General features: G+C 37.9%; 1 protein-coding gene across 3 annotated transcripts in view; it reads left to right on the forward strand.

The window, feature by feature from the left end:
* Positions 1 to 24,841, forward strand: part of FSTL5 (follistatin like 5) — a 424,501-nt gene that overhangs the window by 338,280 nt on the left and 61,380 nt on the right. For 2 of the 3 annotated variants that reach the window (XM_089525583.1, XM_089525582.1), the window contains exons 9-11: positions 6,307 to 6,468; positions 9,503 to 9,637; positions 24,185 to 24,211. In XM_089525583.1, the coding sequence (XP_089381709.1) occupies positions 6,307 to 6,468; positions 9,503 to 9,637; positions 24,185 to 24,211 (324 nt within the window). The remainder of the gene's footprint in view (positions 1 to 6,306; positions 6,469 to 9,502; positions 9,638 to 24,184; positions 24,212 to 24,841) is intronic. The other variant, XM_089525584.1, reaches the window with a different exon arrangement.

Genomic DNA, 24,841 nt, shown 5'->3' on the forward strand with positions numbered 1-24,841 from the left:
TATGACTAATACTTATTACTTTATATTGATTTATTGTACAAAACAAGTCTATATAAAAATGTCACTATTTTAGAAATAGTCAATATAAACAATCTGATTTATGTAGCCGCTTAAGGGTAGGTATCAATGTTCTCCATTATTACCATTGCTGTTTGCTATGTCTGCAGAAATTCTGGGACATGGAATAAAAATTAATGTAAATATAAAATTAATTGAAGTAAGCAAGAAATATGTAAAGTTAATTTAAATGCAATTGTTTGTAGAGTACATTGATCTTTACTTAGACTTATTGAACTACTTAAACATTTTGTGAACATCTACACTGTAGAAATAATGCAGTTTGACACCACTTTAAGTGCTGGAGGTCTATCCTGTGTAATCCTGGGGTTTATAGTTTTACAGCTATTTCAAACCTCTTTCCTCCTGGGTGACAACCCTAGAGTGCCCCAGTGCCTTTAAAAAACACAACAATTTTATTTATATGCTGTCTTTCTTCTAGCATTGGATTTAACTTGGTGCACCAAATTTAAAAACAGAATACATTTAAAAAAAAAAAACAACCTCTGGACAGAAAAGATAAAATACAATTAAACTGGTTTTTTTAAAATGTGAGTTTAAAACATAAGTTAAAGCAAAATTAAAAAGACCTTTAAACCATATTAAAATGCCAGCACTATACTACAACCCTGCATCTCCCACTAATAAGCTTCATTGGGTGTCTCCTAGGAGGGATCTGTAAAGGTATGTAACAATAGTATCCATATACATATAGTCATTATTATTATTATTAGTCTTCCATAAGCACATTTTCCAGAGATTTAAATGCTGTTCCAGTGGTTTCAACTGACAGAAGCGATTGTTAATTTAATGTTAATTGTCTGTTTCTTGATAGCAGGTCTCATCTGGCATTCTCTTATCACAAGATTTTCATAGTAAAAGACATTTAAAGGGGGTTTACCATGCCTGTATTGCTACATTCCTAGCAAGTGTTAGCTATGGTGTCACTGCCATTATCTCTGAGATCCTCTGTCATGTCATCCCTATGCACACATTATCGCTGCTGCTCTGTACCTGCTTGACACATTTAGTCTGGCTCCTTAGTAAAAGCCTTTCTGACATGGGAGGTCTACTAGCAGCACGTCTATTATCAGCTCTTGCCTCATAGGAACTTGCACCCCATCTCTGCAAGAAGGTAGTGACATATGACTGGAGTTTGGAAAAATTCCTGGACCACAACTCTCAGAATCCTTCCAGTGACTGATCATGGACCCAAATGTAATTCAAATGCAATCCAAAAAAGTAACTTTTCCATGCTCTGTGAAATCTCTAGTATTCACTATTTCTTTCATCACCCACCCACTATTTCTTTCATCACCCCCTTCATTTCCTACCAATCAAAATACACATGCAACACACTTGCATCAGGCCTCATCCTATGCATGCAAAGTTCTGAATTTGTGCAAGAGTCTATGGCGGGTTACAGACTGCCTCTTTGGGGCAGGCTGCATCCGCCCCTTTCCCCGCTGTATCGGGGCCTCAGCGTCCAGAGCGGCAGCCACTGAGGCCCCGATCCGCCGCTTTTCAGGCTGCAGGAAAGCGGCAAAAGGCCCCTTCCCTGCAGCCTGAAAAGGGGTGTCCCTGGGGCTTCAAGCCCCAAGGACACCCCGCGGCGGCGGGGAGGAGGAGAAAGGGAGGAGGAGAAAGCACCACCCCTTTCTAATCCTAGTACGTGCTCCGCGCATACTTTCGTGCCCGTCTGTAATGGGCCTATGTAATGCGCTTCTGCACACAGTAGGGATGTCTCCCCCCTCCCCACTATATTCAGGTAATGAGCCTCTGCTTCCTCCAAAATATGAACATATTCATACACATACCACGTTTGGGTGTACATTTTGCTGATTGACTCATTTTTCAGTGTGTTTTCCAGTGGGCATGTGTTCCTATTTGAAATGTCTACATTCTGTGAATCCCTTGTTTTAGAGCCTTAATGGGCCTTGAATTTTTTTTCAGAAATGGGAAGTGACCATGTCACGCTGCTCAAAGGTTTCTTGTGGTACAATTTACTATTTGGTGGATAAAACCGGGTGGGTTGAAGAGCTCATTGGAGGGGGAATGATTGTGGCTTGGAGTCTACGCTTTGCACACTTCAGTTTTATAATGTTAATCCTGCAAGTTGCCTTATGAAATAGGTGGCTAAATTTCATTTTAATGTGTATAATTATCCCTGGGAAAAGTTATCACTGCATCAGATGATCAAAGTATTAAAATTTAATTAATAAGAATCTATTACAATCACAGCGGGAGCAAATAATCTGAAGAGATGGGGGTAAGCAATCCATTTTAATTAGAGAGCTTTATTAATATATATTTGTAAATGACAACTCATATTGTACAGTTGCATCACACACTAGTTTTGCCTTACAATATAAATCCCAGCAGATGCAATAGCACACTCATAAATGACTAAGTATAATCCTTTGATTGCCACTCAGCCATGAAATATGATATTTTCCCTTTCTAATTAGGCATTGATTTAGACTCTTCCAGTTTTATTAAGTCATATAAAAGTCATGAACAATATTTCTGAAAAGTTTCTGCTGTGAGCAAAATGTTCAGAAAACTTATTTTTGCCCTATTTCTATCAGGAAAACCCTCTCTTGTATAGAGCTCAAGCAACTTAACTGAGAGAAAGGGATGGAGGTGGGAAGTGAACATCAGAGCCTCCAAATTCCCTGCTGTCCTACTATATACACTGAAAAAAGAAGGGAAAGAAGGTTCTGTTAAGTCCTGTTGGTATTTCTTGTAGGGATGTAATCCTTTGCTGATTCTTCGCTAATCTCATTGTTAAAGAAAGCAACAATAATGTTAGCAGTTTTCCTCCTATAAAGAGATGGTCTTCCGGAGTTTTCAAGGACATTTCACAGTCTGGGACTTATTCTGTGCAAACTTTGCCTTGTACTTTTGTGCAGAAAGCAGAAATTTCTATGCTGGAAATATTTTCTCTATACACATTACTTTGGTGCAAAAATAATTATGTAGTTGGGCTTATTCTGCACAAAATTCATACAATTTGTTGTTGTTGAAAACAGCATTTTTTACGTTTTCTGGAGAAAATATTACGTTCTGCATAGAAAATACTGTTTTCTGCACACAGAAAATGAAATTGGCACAGAATAAGTGCTTAACTGTGAAGATTCTCATAAGTCCAGGATTTTATTCATCAAAGTTTTCTGACACTTGGGAATCCTGAATATTTTAAATATTCTTTCCATTTCTATTTGAAATGCATATGTGTGTTGTGCCTCTACCAGAAACATTTCATTTTATTGAATTTTTGAGTCCAAATGCAGCTGTTTGTATCATTGTTACATTTAAAACCTGTGGTTTTCATTATATTTTGTGAGCGGCAATCCTGTATGGACATACTTGTCAATGAGTCCCATTCAAGACATTGGGACTTAGTTTTGCATGGATATGTATAAAGGTCTTATTTTCTTTTGGTTCTGTCTGTTTCCTTCGAACTGGTTTGTTATGAAGGACAGATGCAAAAGAGCATATAATAATAATAATAATAATAATAATAATAATAATAATAATTTATTTATATCCCGCCCCTTGAGGTCAATCGGGGCGGCTAACAACGATAAAATACAATACATTGTAGATCAAAATTCCCTCCCCCCCTTAAAATTTATTAAATCAGTTATAATTAAAACCAACTAATTAAACAACATTAACACATACACATTATTACAAGATAAAAACAAAACAGAACAAAACAAATAAAACAGTAAACTACGGTAGAGGACCTTGTGGACTCTCATAAGAACAGGGTTCCTGAGGCCAGGGTTATCTATTCCGGAAAGGCCTGCCGGAACAGATCCGTCTTGACAGCCTTTTTAAAGCTGTCTAAAGATGTCAATTGATGGATCTCGTCCGGCAGGTCGTTCCACAATCTGGGAAGAGCGGGGAAAGAACCTTTGTTTTTGTTTTTGGCTTTTTGTTCAGTTTTGAGTTCCTATATCTGATTTAACACTGTCTCTTCTTAACAGGATGTTTAATGAATCACAAGCACACATGCATCCACCGACCAGAAGTAAAATAATTATTTTTTAAAAAAATATTTATTTACTTTTACCAGCTAGGAGAAAAGAGAATGGATCTCTTGGCTAAATTATATATAATGAAAACACACACATACCTCACAGGTAATAAGAAAGGAGAAGGTTATTATCATGAATAAAAATTAGATTTCACTGTGGGGAAAATTCTAGAGAGTATTGATTAAAATATTACTTAACTTGCAGTCATCAACCAATAGAACTTAAAGCTACCCATGTTAAACTGAATGCCAACTTACTCCCTTTTTACCAAACAGTTTAGCAACCTAGCAAAGGAAAACAGAAGCAACTGAAAAGTCACAACCCTTCTCCCAAAGCACAGTGTTTGCCCAGTCTCTGGTAAAATGTACTGTAAAATAAGAAGGTGGGCCTGTTGGTCATTCTGCTTTTGTACCCTCAAAATGCTGAAACATAACCTGGGAAGACAATATTTCTAGACACAAAAGGTTAAAATACGCATGATGATAACTCATATTAGAAGCATATTAGAACCCCTTTGAGCACTGGGTTGGGGCCACAGATCTGGCATTTTTCCAGCCCCCAAAAAAGTGGCAAAATGTCACTCCTTTTTGGGATGGAAAAAAGCCACCCCTTTTGCTGTACCAGCATCTCTTCTGCATTTCTGCGGTGTGTGCGGTCTCATCGCCATGCCACAGGAACGTCTCAGTGCTGCCCATCATCTGGGCAGGATCCTCCCACCCTGAGGCATAGCCATCAACAACAGAACAATACACAGATTAACATGGAAATTACTCCTCCCTACCCAAGGTCACACAGTATATATATTCCCAACTCTCTTCCATGCCAGCATTCTCTGAAGATGCCAGCCACAGATGCAGGCAAAACATCAGAAATAAACTCTTCTAGAACATGGCCACATAGCTCGAAAACCCCACAAAAAATTACTAATGAAAGTGTTTTGTGCGTGCGTGAGTGTGTGTGTTTTAAGATGAGTAGTCATCTGTGAAGGACATATTTTGGAACAAAATGGCTGGGGGGAGTTTAAGCATCCTCTACTTTTGCATAATGGTTCCAGATAGGATTGGGATACCATATAGTAATTTGAGAATAAAATATGGAAGCCTACATATTTAATTTAGTGTGTAATTTATCCCTCTCAAATGTTGTTTGTTAACATATGACATTCCAACAAGACTTAGTTGGGGGGGGGGGTGAAGCTTCAGTTTGTGTCCCCTCAAAGCAAACTGGCTTTGTTTTGAGAGGCACCATAGTCAGTGTATTTGTTGCCTGCTTATTTTATCTAACTCTATCTTGTATTATTATTTATTGTTTTATATGTATTTTGCTATTATCTTGTAGAATGTGCACGATTTGGCAGGTTCCATTTGCATCGATTTTATTGATTTTATGTACAGCGCTGTGTAAATCTACAGTGCTATATAAATAAAGTATAATAATAATAATAATAATAATAATGATGATGATGATGATGTGTAGGGCCCCCATCTGACTCAAATTTGTCTGAATCTACATACCTATTCATTATTTTGTAGCAGTCCAAAATTAAAAACAGTATTTATCATAGAAATATAGTATCATTCACTATAGGGCTGAATTGGATGTCTCCACTCCACCTTTATCATATTCATGGTCCTGTAGAAAGTTCTGGGTGGAATGGACAGTATGTCTACTTTTCAGAAGGAAATAAAGTTATATGATGTTTAGGTGAAATGAAGATTGACTTTATAGGGATATGTCAGATGGTTGAAAGACTTTTAAAATGTTCTTCTTTTTCATCCTGCATCCATGGTTTTAGCATATAGCCTTCTTAGCATAAACCTGGTGATCCTATGCTTTAAAAAATGATTTGGAAATATCTTCTGCAGCAAAATTGCGGGTGATAATGTGCCATTTTTTCAAGGATACTTATGGGAAACAAAGACGGCTGCCTCTGTGACAGATATATAGCACTACCCCTGGAAATTCAGCCAGGTGGCAAATGGCCCTGTATGTCCAATTTCCCTTGATATTGCTGTTCTTCTATAAATTTGTGTGGCAGTGCTAAATGTCTGGTGCTAATAAACATGTAGATAAAATATTGCCTTGTTCCTCTGTTTTGCTATGATATATGATTCAGTAGTTGAAACCATAGATTACTTTGAAGTGTATTCCTATTTTTAATAATTTGCATTCCATTTGGTGCATTATAATTTTGTTTATTCAGTTCCACCAGTCATACGAGTATTTCCTGAAAGCCAAGCCAGGGAGCCAGGTGTGACAGCTAGCCTCCGATGCCATGCTGAGGGTATCCCCAGTCCAGTGCTTGGTTGGTTGAAGAATGGAATCGATATAACTCCAAAGTTATCCAAACAGTTAACTCTTCAAGGTAAAGGAGCACATTTTAATAATTTTCTAACAACTTAAGCTGTCTTTTTTATCTGCGTTACAAAGACTTCTGAGAGCAATGTGAATTTTTCTACTAGTGTAATTTATTTAACATGCCTTCAGGCAGAGCCTGAAGCAACAAGTACATTGTGCTAACTTCAACACCACAGTAGTAAAATTGGCAGTTTTGAAATCAACGAATGACCCATTATATTTTCCCCTTATTTGAGTGCCCATTACTGTTTTAAGTTCTTGTTATCATACTCAGTGATTGATTACATACAATAATCTTTCATTTAATGAAATGAGCTATCGTCCACAATATTTGTTGGTCTTTAAGGTGCCACAACCTTTTGAAATTGTTACTATAGTGGAAAGTATAACATTTTTGAAATGTTTTAATGTTTTAATGTTTTGAAATGTTAAAATGCTTTGAAAATCTGAGTACATTAATTAACCTTAAACAGTGCCTTTACTTACTCCAAAAACCTCATTATCGGGGGACTGGTCCATCACTGCTACTGATGCTTTATTCCTACTGCTCCTAAAATTGATATTGATATCAGCATCCCTGAACCCCGTCCTATAGGATAACCTTCCCTGCATAATTCACCCACAAGTTATTTTATTTTATTTTATTATGCTTGTATTGGCATGTTTTTATATTACCTGCTGTTTAATCCTATTTTATGATTTGGAGTTATGTTTTTATAATTGGGGGGATAGCTAGGTTTTGGGGTTTTTATTTATTTTAATTTTAATTGTATGCTGTGTCATTTTACTGTTGTAATCCACTTTGATTCCTTGAGAAAAAGTGGAATATAAATATATTATTATTATTATTATTATTATTATTATCTCTTTGAAGTGTATTTGCTATTCAGTTACTTTTTTGTATTAAAGCTCCCCAAATCTCCCAATCAGAAGGGTCACTCCTCTTTTACAGTTTTTCATTTGTCTTGTCCAATAATTAGTTGATATCCTGTGGTCCTGGAAGTCATGAAGTGTTCTGCTGGCCTTTCTTTCTCTGAAGGGTGGGCTTCTGATTTTGTTTTGTTTATTACAAATATTTCATATTTATACATACCTTGGAGTACCTTAATTTCTCTTTCTTGTTTCTTACTGTCTCCATTTTGACTCTGGGTCTGTCAACACTCAACCACTAGAGTCTGTTATTTGGTAGAATGACAGTAATTATTCTGGCGATCCTTCTAAGCATATTTAGGATTCCCTTGGAAAGGACTGCATATTCATGGCATGCTGTTAAGTGGTTATAGGGTTTTTTGGTTGTTTTTTTTAAAGAACTCAAGGTTAATATAGAAATGATTCCTCATAAAATGGCTTCAAGGACCCATCATTTATTCAGTAGTGAATTGTGCTTTGTTGAAACTGCAAGTGACACAATTGTCTTACTTTGCTGGTCTCACCAGCTGGCATATTCTCTCCTTTTATTCAGTAATTCAACCCACTTAATATATCTGAGGATCTCTTATAATACCAATGGTAGAGTAAGGAAATACCAATGGCAAATTTTTAACTGGAAACTTAAAGATTCTGTAGTGAGATTTTAGTACTTAAAGAAAGCAGTGAGATGTTAGTGGGAAAGTGCTAGTATTTCCAGAGCACTAAAGACATAACTAAGAAATCTCTCATATCTACAGTTGACTGGGGATCAAAACACATTTTCAAAAACCAGAGGCTTTATGCTCTGCAAATTTTCTGCATGCACTCCCATGTTCTGTGCTCTCTTTGTATCTTATAGGGCTTTGTATCTTTATATCTTCGAGGGCTGATTTAAACTTGTCTGCAGCTATATAAGTAGATGGGAAACATTGTAAGTGGCTTGTTATGGAGCTGCACTAACATGTATATGAACTGGCACTTTCATGGGAGGCTGCATTTTCTGCAACTGCAATTTATGTGAATTAAGCCAGGATATTTTTTTTTTTTTTGGGGGGGGTTATAATAAAGGAAGTTACTTGTGCTTCTATTGCATTTTTATGAACTTGGCAGTCAATAACCTCTGCTTGACTGCAGACAAGCCGTAGGTTTTCCAGTATAATGCAGTCACTCCCAAACCATTTTCATGGGGCCCTAAAACAATCTTATCCTTTTTAGGATGTAGGACTTGATTTGTGTTTCTATAATGTCAATGCAAAGCTTAAGAGACAAAAGCCATACATTTGCTACCCTGGTTGGGAAATGAATGGAGGGTAGAAATAGCTGCTGTATAATAAAACACCAGAGAAGGGAAAACAAAAGGGTATATATATAATACACAGAGAACCAGCATTATTTAGTGGTTGGAGGGTGGACTGGGACCCAGGACTCAAGCCACTGGGCGACCCTGGACAAGTCACAGTCCCTTAGCCTAAGAGGAAGGCAATGGCAAACCTCCTCTGACTACATGGGTTTGTGCAGACCGGCAACTTTGGCCGGCCTGGGGGCAGAGTCAGGGTGTGGCATCTACACGATGCATGCCCCGACTCCGCCCTCGAGATGGCATGATGCCACATGCTGCACCACATGGTGCATGGTATCACGGTATTCCTCTGGCACTGCACCTAGATGATGTAGTGCCAATGGAGCACTGTAAAGCCACTGCACTGATGGCGACAATGTCCTTTCCAGGCACAAAAAGTAGCTCCATTTTGCACCGCAGAAAGCCCAGATTGGGGCTGCGATGCACGACGTCCCCAATCCGGCAAAGACAGAGGTGCCTGCAGGCCACCCATTCAATAGCCACGTCCTATAAGTATAACCATAACATGGATTAGTTGAATTATAGTGAAATTTGCTTGTTGGTACTAAAGCAGAAACCTACTTTACTTTGCCATCAAGATGCTAATAGCAAGAGAAAATGTGTGCTTCAGTAACTAGCTACATATTTGTAGAAAGATATAATGTGTCCCATGGTGTCCTGTCAGGAAGGTCAAGCAGTTTAACTGGGCTGGAAAACAGCATGCATAATCTTGAGAGCACAATAAACACAATGAAAATCTAGATCACAAATTGTTTTCTTCTTCTCTACACAGCAAATGGTAGTGAAGTCCACATTAGTAATGTACGTTATGAAGATACTGGTGCGTACACTTGTATTGCAAAGAATGAAGCAGGAGTGGATGAAGACATCTCTTCACTTTTTGTGGAGGATTCTGCACGAAAGACTCGTATGTAGCATTTCATTTTTCATCTCACAGCAAAAGGAAATAAAGATAATTACTATGAAGTGTTGTTAAACTGCCATGGAGGGGTCTGTGTGTGTGTGGTTAAAAATATCATCTTTTAATATGTTTGGTGAAATCCTTTGTATATGTTTTGGTTCATGCTAAACCTTCTGTGTGTTCTTACTGATCACAGATTTTCAACATGTCACATCTGGTATATCAGACTCATACATGGTTCTAAAACTATTACAGAACATAACTCACAATTGGCAAAAATTCACTAGGACCTGTAGTAGTCTTTTCTAAGTAAATATTGTAGATGCCATCTCTCTTCAAAGAAACAGCATCTCTATCTAGCCTATTGCAAAGTCAGGGAGTGGGGGAATTACACAAAATAATCAGTCTCCAGTTGTGTTTTACACAGTAAAATATGCCTTCACCAACCATCCCTGTGTTAAAAAAAAACAGATACATCTTGATTTCCACATCATTTTACATTTTTGGATCTCTGTGGTTCATAAATATTTAGAAATAAATAAATAAATAAATAAATAAATAAATAAATAACCATTTTCAACAGGCATCATACATGAAATCTTGTACTTGTTCTCACTGAAATCACTAGACTTAAAAATAAATGTGTGAATTAAAGTTTTGCCAGTTCTACTGTCAATCGAAGGGAATTTGTCATATTTTGAACAATGTGGTGAACCCAATGAGCTGATAATTCAGGGAAAGCTCTGCATACATTTGAGAGCTAGTAATGCATTAGATCTTTCTTCTTGCTAACTAGTAATCTCATGGGTGTGTTTTAAAGAAGAATAAGAGCAAGGAGGCTAACACTATACGTGGGCACTCTTCATTTTCAGAGAAGCCATATGAAACTGTTTATTTAAAGTAAAGAGATATGGTGATGACAAACTATTTGTATCATGTCTTTTCTGATCTTGAAATTAAAATTCAAAAAGGCCTCATATACATATTCATATTCAGATATATGTAATGGTACACCCATTTCTTCAAGACCAATCCATAGGTCTTTTTTAGTATATACAGTCAAAGGCTTTACTGTAGTCTATAAATAGCATGCTGTATAAAGCTAATGTTTGTGTTGTTCCAAAAACATATTCTATATTCTTCAATTGTTTTAGTTCAAATTGCTTTTGATAAGAAATATTTTAGTTCAGAAATAAAATTTCTTAAAATGCTGATTTCTACTTTTCACATTTCAGCCGCTCATATTCCTCTGCAAGTCATATATAGATTTGTCCCTTCTTTGCTTTTATTTTTCTTGCTATCTTTGGTCAGAAAATTGATTAAATAGATGAAAGCAACTGAACACGTGAGTCTTTGCACCAAATTTCTCAAAATGAAGTCCTCAAAAAGGTTATTCCTTGTGTGATCTCATGTGATGTATTGTGTCACAATGCAAAGACAGATGGTGCAAAATGATTAACTCATTGGGAAGACTTACACAAATCTTCACCTCTCTTTCTGTTTGAAATATGATTATTGTTCTCTCATACCTCCATTGGGTTTTTAGCCAAATGAAGTAAATGGTAACTAGATAAAATCAATAAATAGTGAAATGTAGTGTTTACTGCAAAATTCCATGGCTAGGACCCTGCTGGGGTACTGAATTAAAGACAACAACAAAAATACTTGTGGATGCCTAGTTCCTTGTGCAGTCAATCATTGTAGAGGAATACACACAGAACCTGCCTCACACTTTCAGCTTGGTGGGTGAGGAGCTAATGGCCTGTCCAACAGTGGATGAATTCAAATCCATGATGCCTGTTATGTAATGAATTGAATGACTATGGAATCCACCTTAACAATCTAAATTATACTATTCTGCTCTGAATAAATAATGCAGTTTGACACTGCTTTCACTACCCTAGCCCCATGCTTTGGCATTGTGGGATTTGTAGTTTTGTGAGGTATTTAGCCTTCTCTGTTAGAGAGCTCTGGTTCCATCACAAACTAAAAATCCTAAGATTCCATAGCACTGAGCCATGGCATTCAAACTGGTGACTTTAATTCTGCAATGTAGCAGCACTGTGCATAGGACATATATGTGGTAAATAACATCCATATCTGGGCTGAATTATGATAATATTTGTTTAGGAACTGTTTCCATAAACCTGTTCATAGTAATGATAAGCAGCGAAAGTGTTCCTTTTTTGCATTCTTATTATGAAAGGAATGGTAAATCTGAACTTAGAAGTCATTCAACAAGTACAAGCCAAACAAAGGAAGCAGATGAAATGATTTTTACCCAAGCCTAGCAAACACAGCAAAGAACACCAGGAAATATTTTACTTCAGTCTCTAAGTCCCTTTTTTCCCATCTATCAAGCTAATTTGGAACATCACCAGCCAGCACACAAGAACATAAATCACCTATAAGAACCTCCCAATGGTAGGTCTCTTTTAGTATAAAGCTCAGTCCTGGTAATTCTAGCATTTTTCTTGTCACTGTGGTTTAGTTTGCAAAAGAACTAAGCAGACCTTTGGTGAACTTCAGGTTTGATTGATTTCTAAAACTTGCTGTGTAGAAACCAGAGGTGAAGTGACTGGTATAGCAAAAGGACTGAAACAGACATTGTTACTCTTAAAAAGTTATATTGATTTCAGCAACCCTTTAGTAGAGTATACCCATTAATTGTGCCAAGGCTCATAGCTGTTTATTTACCTTTTTTCTTGTTAATTCAGATCACAAATATTCAAATTTTATTGCAATTATGGGATAAAAAATCCAGCTTCTCTGAAGCACTTTGAATTTACCTCAATTGATTTTAGTGAGTAAACTAAGATGTGTGTTTAATTCTTCTCCAGTGAAATCAATGAGACTTCAAAGTCCTTAACTTTTACTAGATCTCCTTAGGGTGAGCACTAAGAGTCCTATTAAGGTAATTATAAAGTATGTACCAGTCCATTTTCATTTCTGTTAACCTCTGTACATGGAGATTCAGATTGTGAATAGGGAGAGCCTTCCCAATAAAGGGAGCCTCTCCATGTGATGTCCAATTCTGTTTGTTTAGTGTTCAAAGTCACACAGAAGTCCACAGATCTGAGAGGTTCTATACTTCCGAAAGTTGCCCTCTTTGTATAGAGGAAGGTGGAAATCATCATAAAAGGGATGTAGCTAGCAGACTGCTCTCCCTCACATGTTTATTAAGGAATGCCAGAACAAGGATAATACTTTGTTCATATTTTTTCCAACAAAAAAAGCATCTGACTCTGTCAGTCCTAACTACTAATTTTCTTTATGAAGTCTACATTGATTTGTATAGCAGATTTGAATACTTTAGTAGTTTAGATACATTAATTGTCACCTAATAAATTCGGGATTGTATGCACCAGAACTCAGATTGAGGTCCATACAACTGCATTTTCTGACAAGGATTTGACTGCTCCCTACTCTCCATGGCATCCCCACAAATTGTCCTTCCTAGATATACAGAGAACTGGAGTAGTTGTTTTATGGAGAATTGAGTGGAAAGAGGAAGATTCTCTGACAGTGACTAGAAGCATATTCTATAATGCTTTTCCTCACTTGATTTCTTGGGACCTTCCCTTCCCTCCACACTATGCCCTATCCCCATCTAGTAGGGACATCAATCTCCTGTGTAGCAATTGCATTGATTTCCCATTTAAAGCTTTTATGAATAAGTGCTATGATGGATAAAAGGTTCTCAAAATGCTATACTGATTATATTTGTAGGGTTATTTTTATAAAGTTCCTGAACCACCACTTAGTCCCCTTTGAGAACTTCTAGGCACTAGCATCAAAGCAGAGTCCACTGATGACCACCCTGGATTTGAATATTGCCATGTTAAAATCCCAATAATGCTCCCAATATACCCACCAATCTTGACAGATGTGGGGTTAACCATGACATTAACACTTTCCTAAGGACCTTCTCAAACTTAGGGGGAATCCTGCTTTTATAGACCTCATTTTTATACGTATATCCCCGAGTATAAGTCAATCGCATGTATAAGTCGAGAGCAGGTTTTCAGGCCAAAATTATGGATTTTGCCATGACCCATGAATAAGTCAAGGGTAAAACATGGAGGCTCCTTCAGTGTGTGCATGTGTGCATTTAGCAAGAGGGGCTCTAATTTAGGTTTTTTTGCTTCAGCATTTCAGATTTTCTTTCATCCTTCACTCCCCAGACAGTGGCAGTGCAGGCAGGAGAGGGACTCTGTTTGTTTCTTTAAAAGAAATCAGTCACCCAGGACTCTTTCTACTTGGCTCAAAAGAGAAATAAACTGCTCTCTGGACTGCATGGGGAAATCTGAAAGAGCTGCTATCACATTAATGTACTGACCCATAATTAAGTTGACTTGGAATTTTGGGGTCTATTTTTGGGCATAAATTCCTTGACTTATAGATGAGTATATACAGTAATTATGCAATTTTTGATCAATGAGGGCCGAAGCAGATGGACATCAAGGGGCGGCCTCTGGCTACTCTGCCCATGATTGGCCTGAAATTGGCTGGGGACTGCAGTGATCACATGTCCTGTTCTCAAAGCAGGCCACTGCTGCAGTCCTAAACAAGCTGCTGGCAAGGAATGGTTTACTGACTAACCTAAAATAACGAAACCAGACAAAGATGTGGGTTGAAATAGGGCCACTTTATTTAATGAATTAACTATTTAACTGTTTCTTGAAAACTTGCAAAACTGAAGGGGGTAACCTGATGTGGGAGCAGCTGTGGCAGGTGGTCTATTCCTTAGACCACCTCCTCAGATTCCCCTGGGTGACACACCTGAGCTCCATGGAAAAACCCATGACTGGGTTGCTCACTGGCCAGCTTGCATCTGGAACACTAACCTATCCACAACCAACTCGCCAGACTTGACTGGAGGATTAAATCCCAGGTCAGCCCCAAGGAAGGTCTCTCTTTCTCTCTCCTTAATTGCAAGCCCTAAGAAGACAGTTTAAGAGGCCTAACCTTCACCCCAAGTGGGAAGCATAGGTGTTCACTTGACTCTTAATTCTCCCTTATAACCGCCAGTGACTGCCTGTTTAAGTCCACACCTGAGCCAATTTCCAAAGCCCCAGACAACAGTGTGAAGTAGATGAAAAACCCTTGTAAAAGGGAAAAATTCATACCCAGCCCAAAAAACGACCACCGTAGCCACACTAAAGTTGAGGCGGGGTGGGGGTGGGACAATGATTGCCCATAGAGGGAGAGAGAAGGGCGGCGCAGGCTTAAATAGCCTAAGCCCCATCCCCGGCACTTCTCCCAAAGCCACATCTAATCAGTTTATTGGTCTCTATTCAAGAAGCCAGTAAACCATTGTCTCCAGGCATATAGCCTGAGAGATGTAGATTTCCTCTGTTCCTTTCTCCGCCTGCATGGCCATGCCCGCAAAGTGGCCAGAAGCTACTCATTTTGGCCCATTTGTTTTGGGCCTGACAGAAATTAAATATATCAGGAATGTAGCTTTCCAGATGTTTCTGGACAGGATCTCCCATAATTCCTCACCATTGGCTCATTTGGCTAGGGCTGATTGGTGTTTTAGTCCAACCACTTCTGAAGAGCCACACTTTTTTTTGTTCAGCTCAAAAATAATATGGCTGTTGCTTCTGGAAGCTCCCTCCTGTTCAGAAACAGAGCTTGGAAAATTACTTTTAAGGAAAAACAAACACAGTGACATTATAAAGCAACCCATCACTGAACAGCAATAGGATGATTCTCTGGATACCAGATCATCATCTTATTACTACATTAGGGCTGAACAGAATGCCCCTCAGGGGAAGCCTGAAACTCTTTCATTGCCGGATCAGGGCCACAGCAACTACACGCTGCACCCCAAATCTGGAATTTCCATGGTACAAAAAGGAGCTGGAAAAAGTGACTCTTTTTTGTGCCTCGGAAAGGTCACCCTAGCCACAGCGGCAGTGGCGGCTTTTCACTGCTACTTCAGTGAAGTGCCTGCCATCTGGTCAGGCAGGTGGTGTGGGGGTGGTGGCCAGCATGCAGAGTCCACATCCCCAGTCCACCCTGAGGCTGTCTCTTTATGCCAGTCTGTTGAAGCCCTTAGTGATGGATGGCTTCAGAATGTCATTATATGTGTTCCTTTTTTGTAGTGCAGTAGTGTAGTCTGAAAATGTTTCTGCAAAATCTCAACCACAATTCTGGAAGTATGTCTACAGTACATGCATCAATGGCTTGCTCCTAAACAGGGTATTGGGAGGTCTAGATTTTGTTTAGTGTGATAAAGCTTCTTATATCTCACTGGGATCAGCTGAAGTATAATATATAAAATATCAATATCTGTTCTATTTTTTTCAACAACAATTTCAAAAACCAGAAACAGAAATTTACTAGCATGAAGCTGCTAACATGGAACAAATCTTCAAAGCATTTATGTTAACAACAGTTACACTTTAAATGCAAGATTAGATTTCTAAGATTTAATAAACTACAGACTCGCTTTTTGGGAGATTAATATACCATGTTTCATAGCAGGCAGCAAAATAGACTGATGGATAAGACCTTTAGTGGACTATGTGATGCCTGTTGCTGTTAGCAAGAAGAAAAGGAAATAAATAGTCTTGAGCTGTGGGTTTGGGAGAAGATTTATTTTAAAGTTTTTCATAGATAGCATACACTTGACACTTTCCTGTTCCCGACAGAATCCAGTACTCCCCAGATGATAATGATTCATCATCAAAATGGAAATTCAAGATTATAGTAAATGAAAAATACTGTGAAACCATTTTGTCATGCAGTTATTACATTTATGTCTACATGAAGCAATGACTTAAGCTTCTTTGACGGCTTGCTACAATTTTAACAAAAGATGGTAATCTGGTAAACCCTCTTGACACCTCGATTAGTATTGGAACAACCTAATATATCTTTCAGACTCCATATATATAACAGTCATGTGTGCACACATAATATGTGTGTTTGCTTAGCTATCAATAGTGCATGTATGCATTTATATGGTCTCTTTAATGTACAGAAGCATAACTGCAGAAGTGTGGTGATAAATTTTGAAGTGTAAATGCTAATCCTGACACTCCCCATAGTCACATTCCCACGGAAAGCCCACAATAAAAGAAACTGTGTTGGTCCATATCAACCAAATATTATAACAATTTTCTTCATTAGCATGAACAGGAGCAGAATTTGAGGGGGGCAGTAATCCAGTCCCCAGACTCTATCTGCCAGTATGATTACTGGGCATGCTGCCTAGGAGATTCTGGGTGTCATTTTCTAAAGGAGTGCACTGATAATGGACAGATAATACCTGCTCCTTGCCCCTTCAAGATCAAGACACCCTCTAAATACTGTGGATATTAACAGGGATAGAAATGTATTGTTGCTGTGGGGTTTCATTTTACACTCAGACACCAAGTGGATTTCAGCTATACACAGAGGCAAAAGGGAAGACTGAGGTGGATGACAGATTATGTCATCATCCTTGCTGATCACAAAGGCCTCGTGCTTCAATCATATGAGCTCTGGCTCACTACACCATTGTGAAGAAGCATAATAATAAACTATATGGGAGATTTCCAAAGCAAGTGAAGTGTTCTTCAGAATTTTCCATTTGGAGGCTGAGAACTGAGATAGGTTTCTGAATTAATGATTTAGCCCCTCCAGCAATGTGATTTTCATGTCAGTTCCTAAACTAAAGGGAAAATCTATGTTTACTATCTAAGACCAGAGGCATAAACATTATGAATTAAGCAATAAAAATGACAATTATTCATTTGAGGTTAGACAAATATTATTTTTCATTATTCTGATTTTGTACTTAAACAGTGAACACAGTTAGTGGAAGCTCTATAAGACATACCCAGCTCTTCTGTTTTTCAAGGACTGCAAGATCTGAACTGCTAAATGACTTTGCTATGCCATATCCTATGGGGTCCCTCTGTGCATTATTATAGAACATTTAGAATACTGTGGGCCTCATTGAAAGTATCCAGTATAAGCAGAGGTTGCTTCTGAAATCAGCTTCTTTGTGAGGCATATGGTGTGCTTGGCTTCTTCAGTGTCTCACAAGGCATTTATTTTTGTTGTCTGGAAGGGGAGTGAGGGAGCAGCTTTGCCCTCAGCAGTTGGAGGAGGCAATGGCTGAGATCTTGTATTTCAGTATAGAGAAAAGCCCAGCAAGCAGAACTACACTACATCTCTCCTCTCAACCTCATCCAATGCACTGTTTAGCCACTGCAGCTTCCCACAGCCATTCAGTGACTGGTGCAGAGTATGAAGGAATTGGATATCTGGCTGTGTTTCCATTAAGGAGCAGACTGAGGACATTATCCACTGAGGTTCTCAGGAGATCTTGTTCAATTATGTAATCATTTTGCATCTGGCTGTAGGGACATAGATGGACTTTTCTCCAATCCCCTGCACTATCAACAGAATGGCCATGGTGGTGCTATGTGATGAAATGGTGAGCCTGTTGGTCCTTTTTGAGAGAGGAAACCAAACTCTGCAGTAACAAAAAACAGCAACAAAAAAACTTACATGGGTGTATGGTGGACTTGTATACATGACTAGCAGGACACCAGACAATATGAGTTCTGGATATCGATCTCATAGGGATCTGTTGACAAAATGAGTGAATTAGCCTAGTCCTAACCTAATGTTAACCTATAGTTATGGGTGCAAAAAATAAGCAATTGTATAGTGGGGCTTCACATGCTTTGCTGACAGGTCCATTAAAAAACCTCAGGTACTGTAATGTCTTTTGTGTAAAAAGTATGAAACCTCACAAATTAACTTCATGAATTAAATTTTCCAGTATTGGAAGATAGTGGTTGAAAGATGGGGAAAAAAACATTTCACATATGGTCTTTTCACAAAAAACAGCACTTCCTATGCCAAATAAGTTCCAATTTACAGCATTTTCTTCACATTAAAGAGCATTTTTAATTAATGCTGTTTCCTGCACAGAAAATGTTGTTTTCTATGCTAAAAACATATGTGAAATATGTGTAGAATAAGTCCTGAATCAAAAATTAGTTTTCAAAATTTTTCTCACAGCAGAAAATTGCTGAAAATTGTTGTGGCTTCTATTGAGAAACTATCAAAGAATAACTCCTGGAGGAAAAACTGACTGATGTCACAAGAGGCAAGGATGGAAATATTTAGGGATGGGATAGAAATCCACCAATTTCCCAAATTGAGACAAAAATTGTGTTTCCCACTTATTCAGGAATTGGTGCAGGAAGAAAAAAAAATCCATGAATGTTCTCCAGTTTTGCTGGAACCCTTTCCCCCTTCCAGCCCCAAAGCTGCATTGTTTTCATTGAAAATTGCTCAGTTTTTCCAACAGACATATACAGGGTACTGCTTTTTTTCAACTTTTCCTCACTTCTTTCTCCCATCTCAGTTTTTAAAATCTTTGTATTAGAAAGGATTTCCTACTCGTAAGTACAAACAGAGGGTTGTGTTGGTTTTTTATTTACTAATATAATATTAACCATCTCACTCTAGTTTTCCTTTAAAAGGCTTCTTACACTGAGATGGCTACTGTTATCTTAGAAAAAAAGTCTCTTTAACTTATGCTAAATGTATAGGAAAGTCTTTCTAATACAATGATTTTTAAATGCAACATGTGCCTGAACTTTATCATACCAACAATAACCATGCCAACCAAATCTTAAATTATGCCCTCCAGATTCCAAAACAAACACATTTCAAATAAAGTATCATCATCCAGTTTAGGAGAAAAACTGAATCCCTTTAGGTTCCCTACCATGTGAAAATTGCACTTCTGTCATGCCAGAAAGGAGTGTAATAATCTTTTATCTATGCTGCAAGTGAATATTTTCTGAAATAATCTGAAATAATACTAATAATTTGAAACTTCTTTTTAAAATATTTTTGGATATTGTTATAACAGATCATTTTCAAAAAGCTTATTTTAACAATAAAGATGATTTGGGGCCAGTACAGACAGCCCTAAAGGGCTTGATGAAGCCTCTTTGATTGCCAGAATGAGACCACGGCAACCACATGTTTTTCTTTTGGGGGGCAGAAAAAGGGCATCCTTTCCACCGCGGCACTTGCTTTTCAGTGCTCCTGTGGCATGCAGTATATAAACGTCATGCTGCCGGAGCACTGCAACACTGCCTGCCATCTGGTAGGGCAGACAGTGTGACACTGGTGGTGTCGGGGCATGCATCATCTATACACCACGCCACACCCAAGCTGGCGTATTGTGACCATCTGTTTTGCCCCTTTGTTTCCAAATTAAATTAGCTTTAGCATGTTTCAATAAAATTTTATTCCATGACAGGTAATCTATGCTGTTAATCTAGTGAGGAAAAAAAATTTGTCACCCAATGATTTTGCAATAATTTACGGATGAGCTGAATATTTGGGGTCAAATTAATATTTAATCTTGCATTTTTTTATTCTTTAAGTTAAATTACAGTTTCCCATGTTACCCAGTTGTACAGCTGTGACTCTGACACCTTCTATGAACCAGCTTCTGTAAATCCTTTCATCTGTTCACCCACAGCAAGCTGAAATTATCTGTTTCCTGCATTTTGTGTCTAGAGGCTGTGTTTAAAAAATAATATGCCTTTTCAGTGGCATTAAAAAGATCAGTTTCTAACACCAAGGCTTGCTTGCTTGCCTTATTTATTTATTTATTTATTTATTTATTTATTTATTGCATGTCAGTCCCATCACGTAAGAAGATAGTATGTGATCTGAATACTAGTGACTGCCTAGTTTCTTTGCCATATTCTGCAACCAGACATGTCTTTTGTTTATATTGCAGCACGAACTTCAAAGCTTTATTTAAACATAAATAAATCATCACCCCTCTAATTTATTTTCTTGTTTTTCTCTCCCCGCCCCCCCCCCCCCATAAAATGATATGAAAACTGCTAATGAAAGCTCCCTGTTGAACCCCCTAACTCAACAATATCTCTGTATTTTATTTCTTTGGAAGTAATTTGAACCGGTACTACAGATATGCAGAACTGCACTGAAAATGTCAACTAGAAATTAGAGAAAATAATTAGTCTCAATTTCATTGTGTTTCTCTGAATCCCACAAACATTTCTGCCCCATCTTTTGTTCATATCATGTTGTAGGGGAAAAATCTCTTGTAGCAAGGAAATTGGCATACATTTCCTAAGAAATATTCATGTATTTGCATACTTTTTCTAATTTTCCCATTTTACACCATTTCTCTCTGTTGACTAAAATGTGGTGTTTTATGTAAGACCTCAATAGCTCAAGACAGTCTACAAAATTAGAACACTGTTTGAAAATAGCTGATATTTAAATGTTTGTGTGTGTGTGTGGGGGGGGGGGGAGTAGCAATGTGATAAGCTCTAGTGTCCGGAAAGCACAAACTGAGAATTTAGGTGTCTTGTCTTATCTGCTCCCCATTCCATTGCCATCAGTGGTATCCTCTTGAGCTAGAAGTGGTTTGCGAGATACTGTGGTCAGGGAAGAAGAAGTACCATGGAACAGAGCCAGAAAGGAGCAGATGGCTGTTACCCAGGATTTCACTATAAGATTTCTCTGACGCCTTGATTGTTGCTGTTGTTGTTAACTGCCTTTGAGTTGACCTCGACTCATAGTGACCCTGTGAATGAGACATCTCCAAGACTCCCTATTCTCTATTGCTCAGCTCAGGTCCTGCAAGTTCAGACCCTTAACTTCATTATTGAATCTAGCCATCTGAAATGCAGTCTTCCTCTCTTTCTACTGCCTTCTACCTTTCTTAGCATTATTGTCTGTTCTAATGAATCATGCTGTCTCAAGATGTAGCTAAAGTCAGAGAGCCTCAGTTTTGTCATCCTGGATTCTAGGGAGAGTTCAGGCTTGATCTATTCAAAGACCCATTTGTTTGTCTTTTTGCCTGTCAATGGTATCTTCAACACTCTTTTACAGCATTACATCTTAAATGAATTCATCTTTCTGTTCAATTTCTTTACTGTCCAGCCCTCACATCCATACATGGTGATGGGAGTATCATAGCTTGGACAATTATGACTTTAGTGTTCAGTTGTATATCTTTACATTTTAGGAGCCTGTCTAGTTCTTTCATAATTGTCCTTCCTGTTCCTAGTCTTCTTCTGAGTCCAACACTTGATGAAGAGAGGAGCTAACAGCCACTAGCTCTCCATATAGCTGCAATCCCCCTCTTGAGAACTTAGTGAACAGAGCTTCGCTAACAGGTTAAACCAACAGGGGTGTTTGCATGGGTTTGGTGGAAGAGACAGCGTAAGGCAAGCTTAGGATGGTTGGGCTAAACCTGCCCAGCTCTGAAGAGACTTTTGTTAGAACTTGTTTGATCAAGGATTAGAGTCAGTTGGGGTAAGACTCTTTGGTTTGTTTGAGCTTAGTGGAGGCTTGCTTGTGTGTGCATTAGTGTCTATTATTCTTTCCCCTTCCTGGTCACCCGGTCTCAATGAGCTGGGGCCTTTTGCTCAGACATGGTGTAGGGAGGAGCTAGAAGCCAGTAGCTCTCTGCATGAGTCTATGAAGCTTGGCTAATAGCAGGGTTAGCAGGCTAACAGCAAGATTAGGGAGGTATTCAAACTCCAGATAGAGACTTAAGAAAGCAAAAAGACAATGTAAAGCCAGGAGAGCTCGCAAGACTAAAAAGGTTGGCCCATTTTTTAAATATGTGAAATAATTTATTGACCATGCTTAGCTTTCAATGCAGTTTTGTGACCATGCAGATATTTGTTTTAAAGTAGGGGATTATGGAATATGGAAAACAAAACAGTGTCTAACAGACTGGAAATGATCAATATACATTCCCATCCATAAAAAGGAGACACAAGAGACTGCAGCAACTATAGGATCTAGCATTAATTTCCTACACAAGCAAAATTATACTTAAAATTCTGCAGCAAAAACTCCATTCATATATGCAGAGACAATTTCTAGATGCCCAAGTGGGTTCCAGGAAAGGAAGAGGCACTGGAGAGCATATAATGAGAAGGCACAACTCATTAAAGCAGACAGTGATGCTAAGAAAGTTGGAGGGAAGTAGAAACATACAATCATACAATCATAGAGTTGGAAGAGACCACAAGGGCAAGCCAGTCCAACCCCCTGCTATGCAGGAACTCTCAAAGTAGAAAGGGAGGAAGACCTCATGGCAAATGGATAGACTCAGTCAGGGAGACCATGGACCTGAGCCTGCAAGACCTGAGCAGGGAGGTAGAGAATATGGGTGCTTGGATATATCTCATTAACAGGGTCACCATGAGTTGAGATTGACTCCAAAGCAGGTAAGAAAAACAAAAAAGGGAATTTATTAACTTGTTAATATGCATAAGCATGTGAGCCAATGTAGGATTCCTAGATCCCAGAAATACTGGTTGGAAAAGTTTATTTGGTTGCCTATAACTCCCATATGTTAAAATAAGTGCTTGCAAAAGTTCCCCACCCCACCCACAATGGTAAAAGCAGGGCTTGGAAAACTTTCTTTAGTTGGATTACTAGGGTGGGGCTTTTTTTTCTGTTCAAAGGGGAGCTTAGAAAAATAAATTGGCAACCAGAAATATTTTATAATTTGTTATACTTTGTTTTATTTTACATTTGAATGATATATTCAGAGCAATTGTGGATGATGCTTAATGTACCATACTTAATAATGTCACTAGGTGCCATTGCAAAAGTTGGAAAAGCGGGATAAAAATAAACTTTTATTATTATTTATTATTATTATTGCCAAGTGGCAGATTCTGACTCAAAAATCCGTCTGGATCAAGCTCCTGATCTGATAACACTGGACAGATTGTTTTGGGTCATATTTGCTTATTATTTACAGCCACATGCATTTTACTACTTTTGTCAATGTTCCTTTAGTATCTGAATCTCCTTGGCTATGTCTTCAGCATGGGAATGTAATACACAGTTTGGGGTTTTATTTTGTTTATTAAATGTCAAAACTTGAGTCCATGCATTAGAGTTCAAATATCAATGATAATTTCATGTAAATGTTCCTTCCTTCCTTCCTTCCTTCCTTCCTTCCTTCCTTCCTTCCTTTTTTTTTTTTTTTTTTTTGTGGTTTTGAATCAGAATATTATTTTCTTCTGATTTACTGTTTGAAGTCACTAGAAAAGAGCCCAGAAGCTTCAAAGGAATAATGAACATACAGAGCACTACTGAAGTGTCATTTCAATGCATCTTCCATAGATGTATTTTTTATATTGCTGCAATGAAATTGTTTCTCTCCCAAACCCCTTGTTCATTCTAAACACTATAACTCCATAGGAAAAATGGCTAGGTTATCTCATTGTTTGCGTTTCTGTTAAAATTCAAAATTAAAGCTATAATGTTCACATATGTTAAAACATAGGCTTCACTGAAAGATGAGAAAACTTAATAAATTCCACTAGTAAATATTAAGTATGCATTTGTCCGGGAGTCAACCTAGATAATCAAATAGAAGAAAATGATGTGCTTTGGAAGATATTGTGCAAATCAAACTTGCGTCAGCTTCATTATTTTGAAAAACAATATGCCTTTGCATGTGATTTTCATACTCATTTGTATTTTCTGTTCTTTCTCTCTTACATGCTGCAGTTGCAAACATATTGTGGAGAGAGGAAGGTACTAATATCATTTTTTCCCATTCTGTAATAATGTACTTGTCTCATGTACATATTAAATTTCTTGTTAGCAGATAGTAGCTATAGTAATTATGTTTTAATTATGTGTTCATTTCCATTCTTCATCAATTGTCCTTTAATTTTAATTCTCTTACACAGCTTGTCATTGTCAATAATGAAAGAACCTCTAATTATTTTAGTGCAAGGGTAAAAACAACCCTTTGGTTGCAATGTCTAGAAACCTGCATTTGTAAAATGCTAGCAGGAATATCTGAGTTACAGCTCAAATTCCCTATGGGGACTTTGTCCTTAACTTGTCCTGTTGCTGCCATAAATCATCCAGCCAATCAGCTTATCTTCACTCAGAATGTTGACCCAAGGATGTGAATCATTCTTATTTTGCCCTGAGTGCAATCTTCTGAAACCTCCTGAATAAGAAAGTTTGATTACTATGTGAGTCAAAGCTGTAGAGCTCTAAAACTTTGAAAGTTTATGTTTGAAGAGAGGAGTTTAGATAACTCACTGGTTTATGCCAGAACTTACTGCTTTTCTTTGTTTATTATGGCCTATGGCTTGGGAAAAAATATTTTACTATTTTAGGGGAGTAGTAAATTATGCCCCTAACCACTGA

Source organism: Sceloporus occidentalis, unplaced genomic scaffold (genome assembly GCF_023333645.1).
Source record: "Sceloporus occidentalis isolate IW3139 unplaced genomic scaffold, rSceOcc1.0.p SCAF_5, whole genome shotgun sequence".
In the NCBI taxonomy this organism is placed as follows: Eukaryota; Metazoa; Chordata; class Lepidosauria; order Squamata; family Phrynosomatidae; genus Sceloporus; species Sceloporus occidentalis.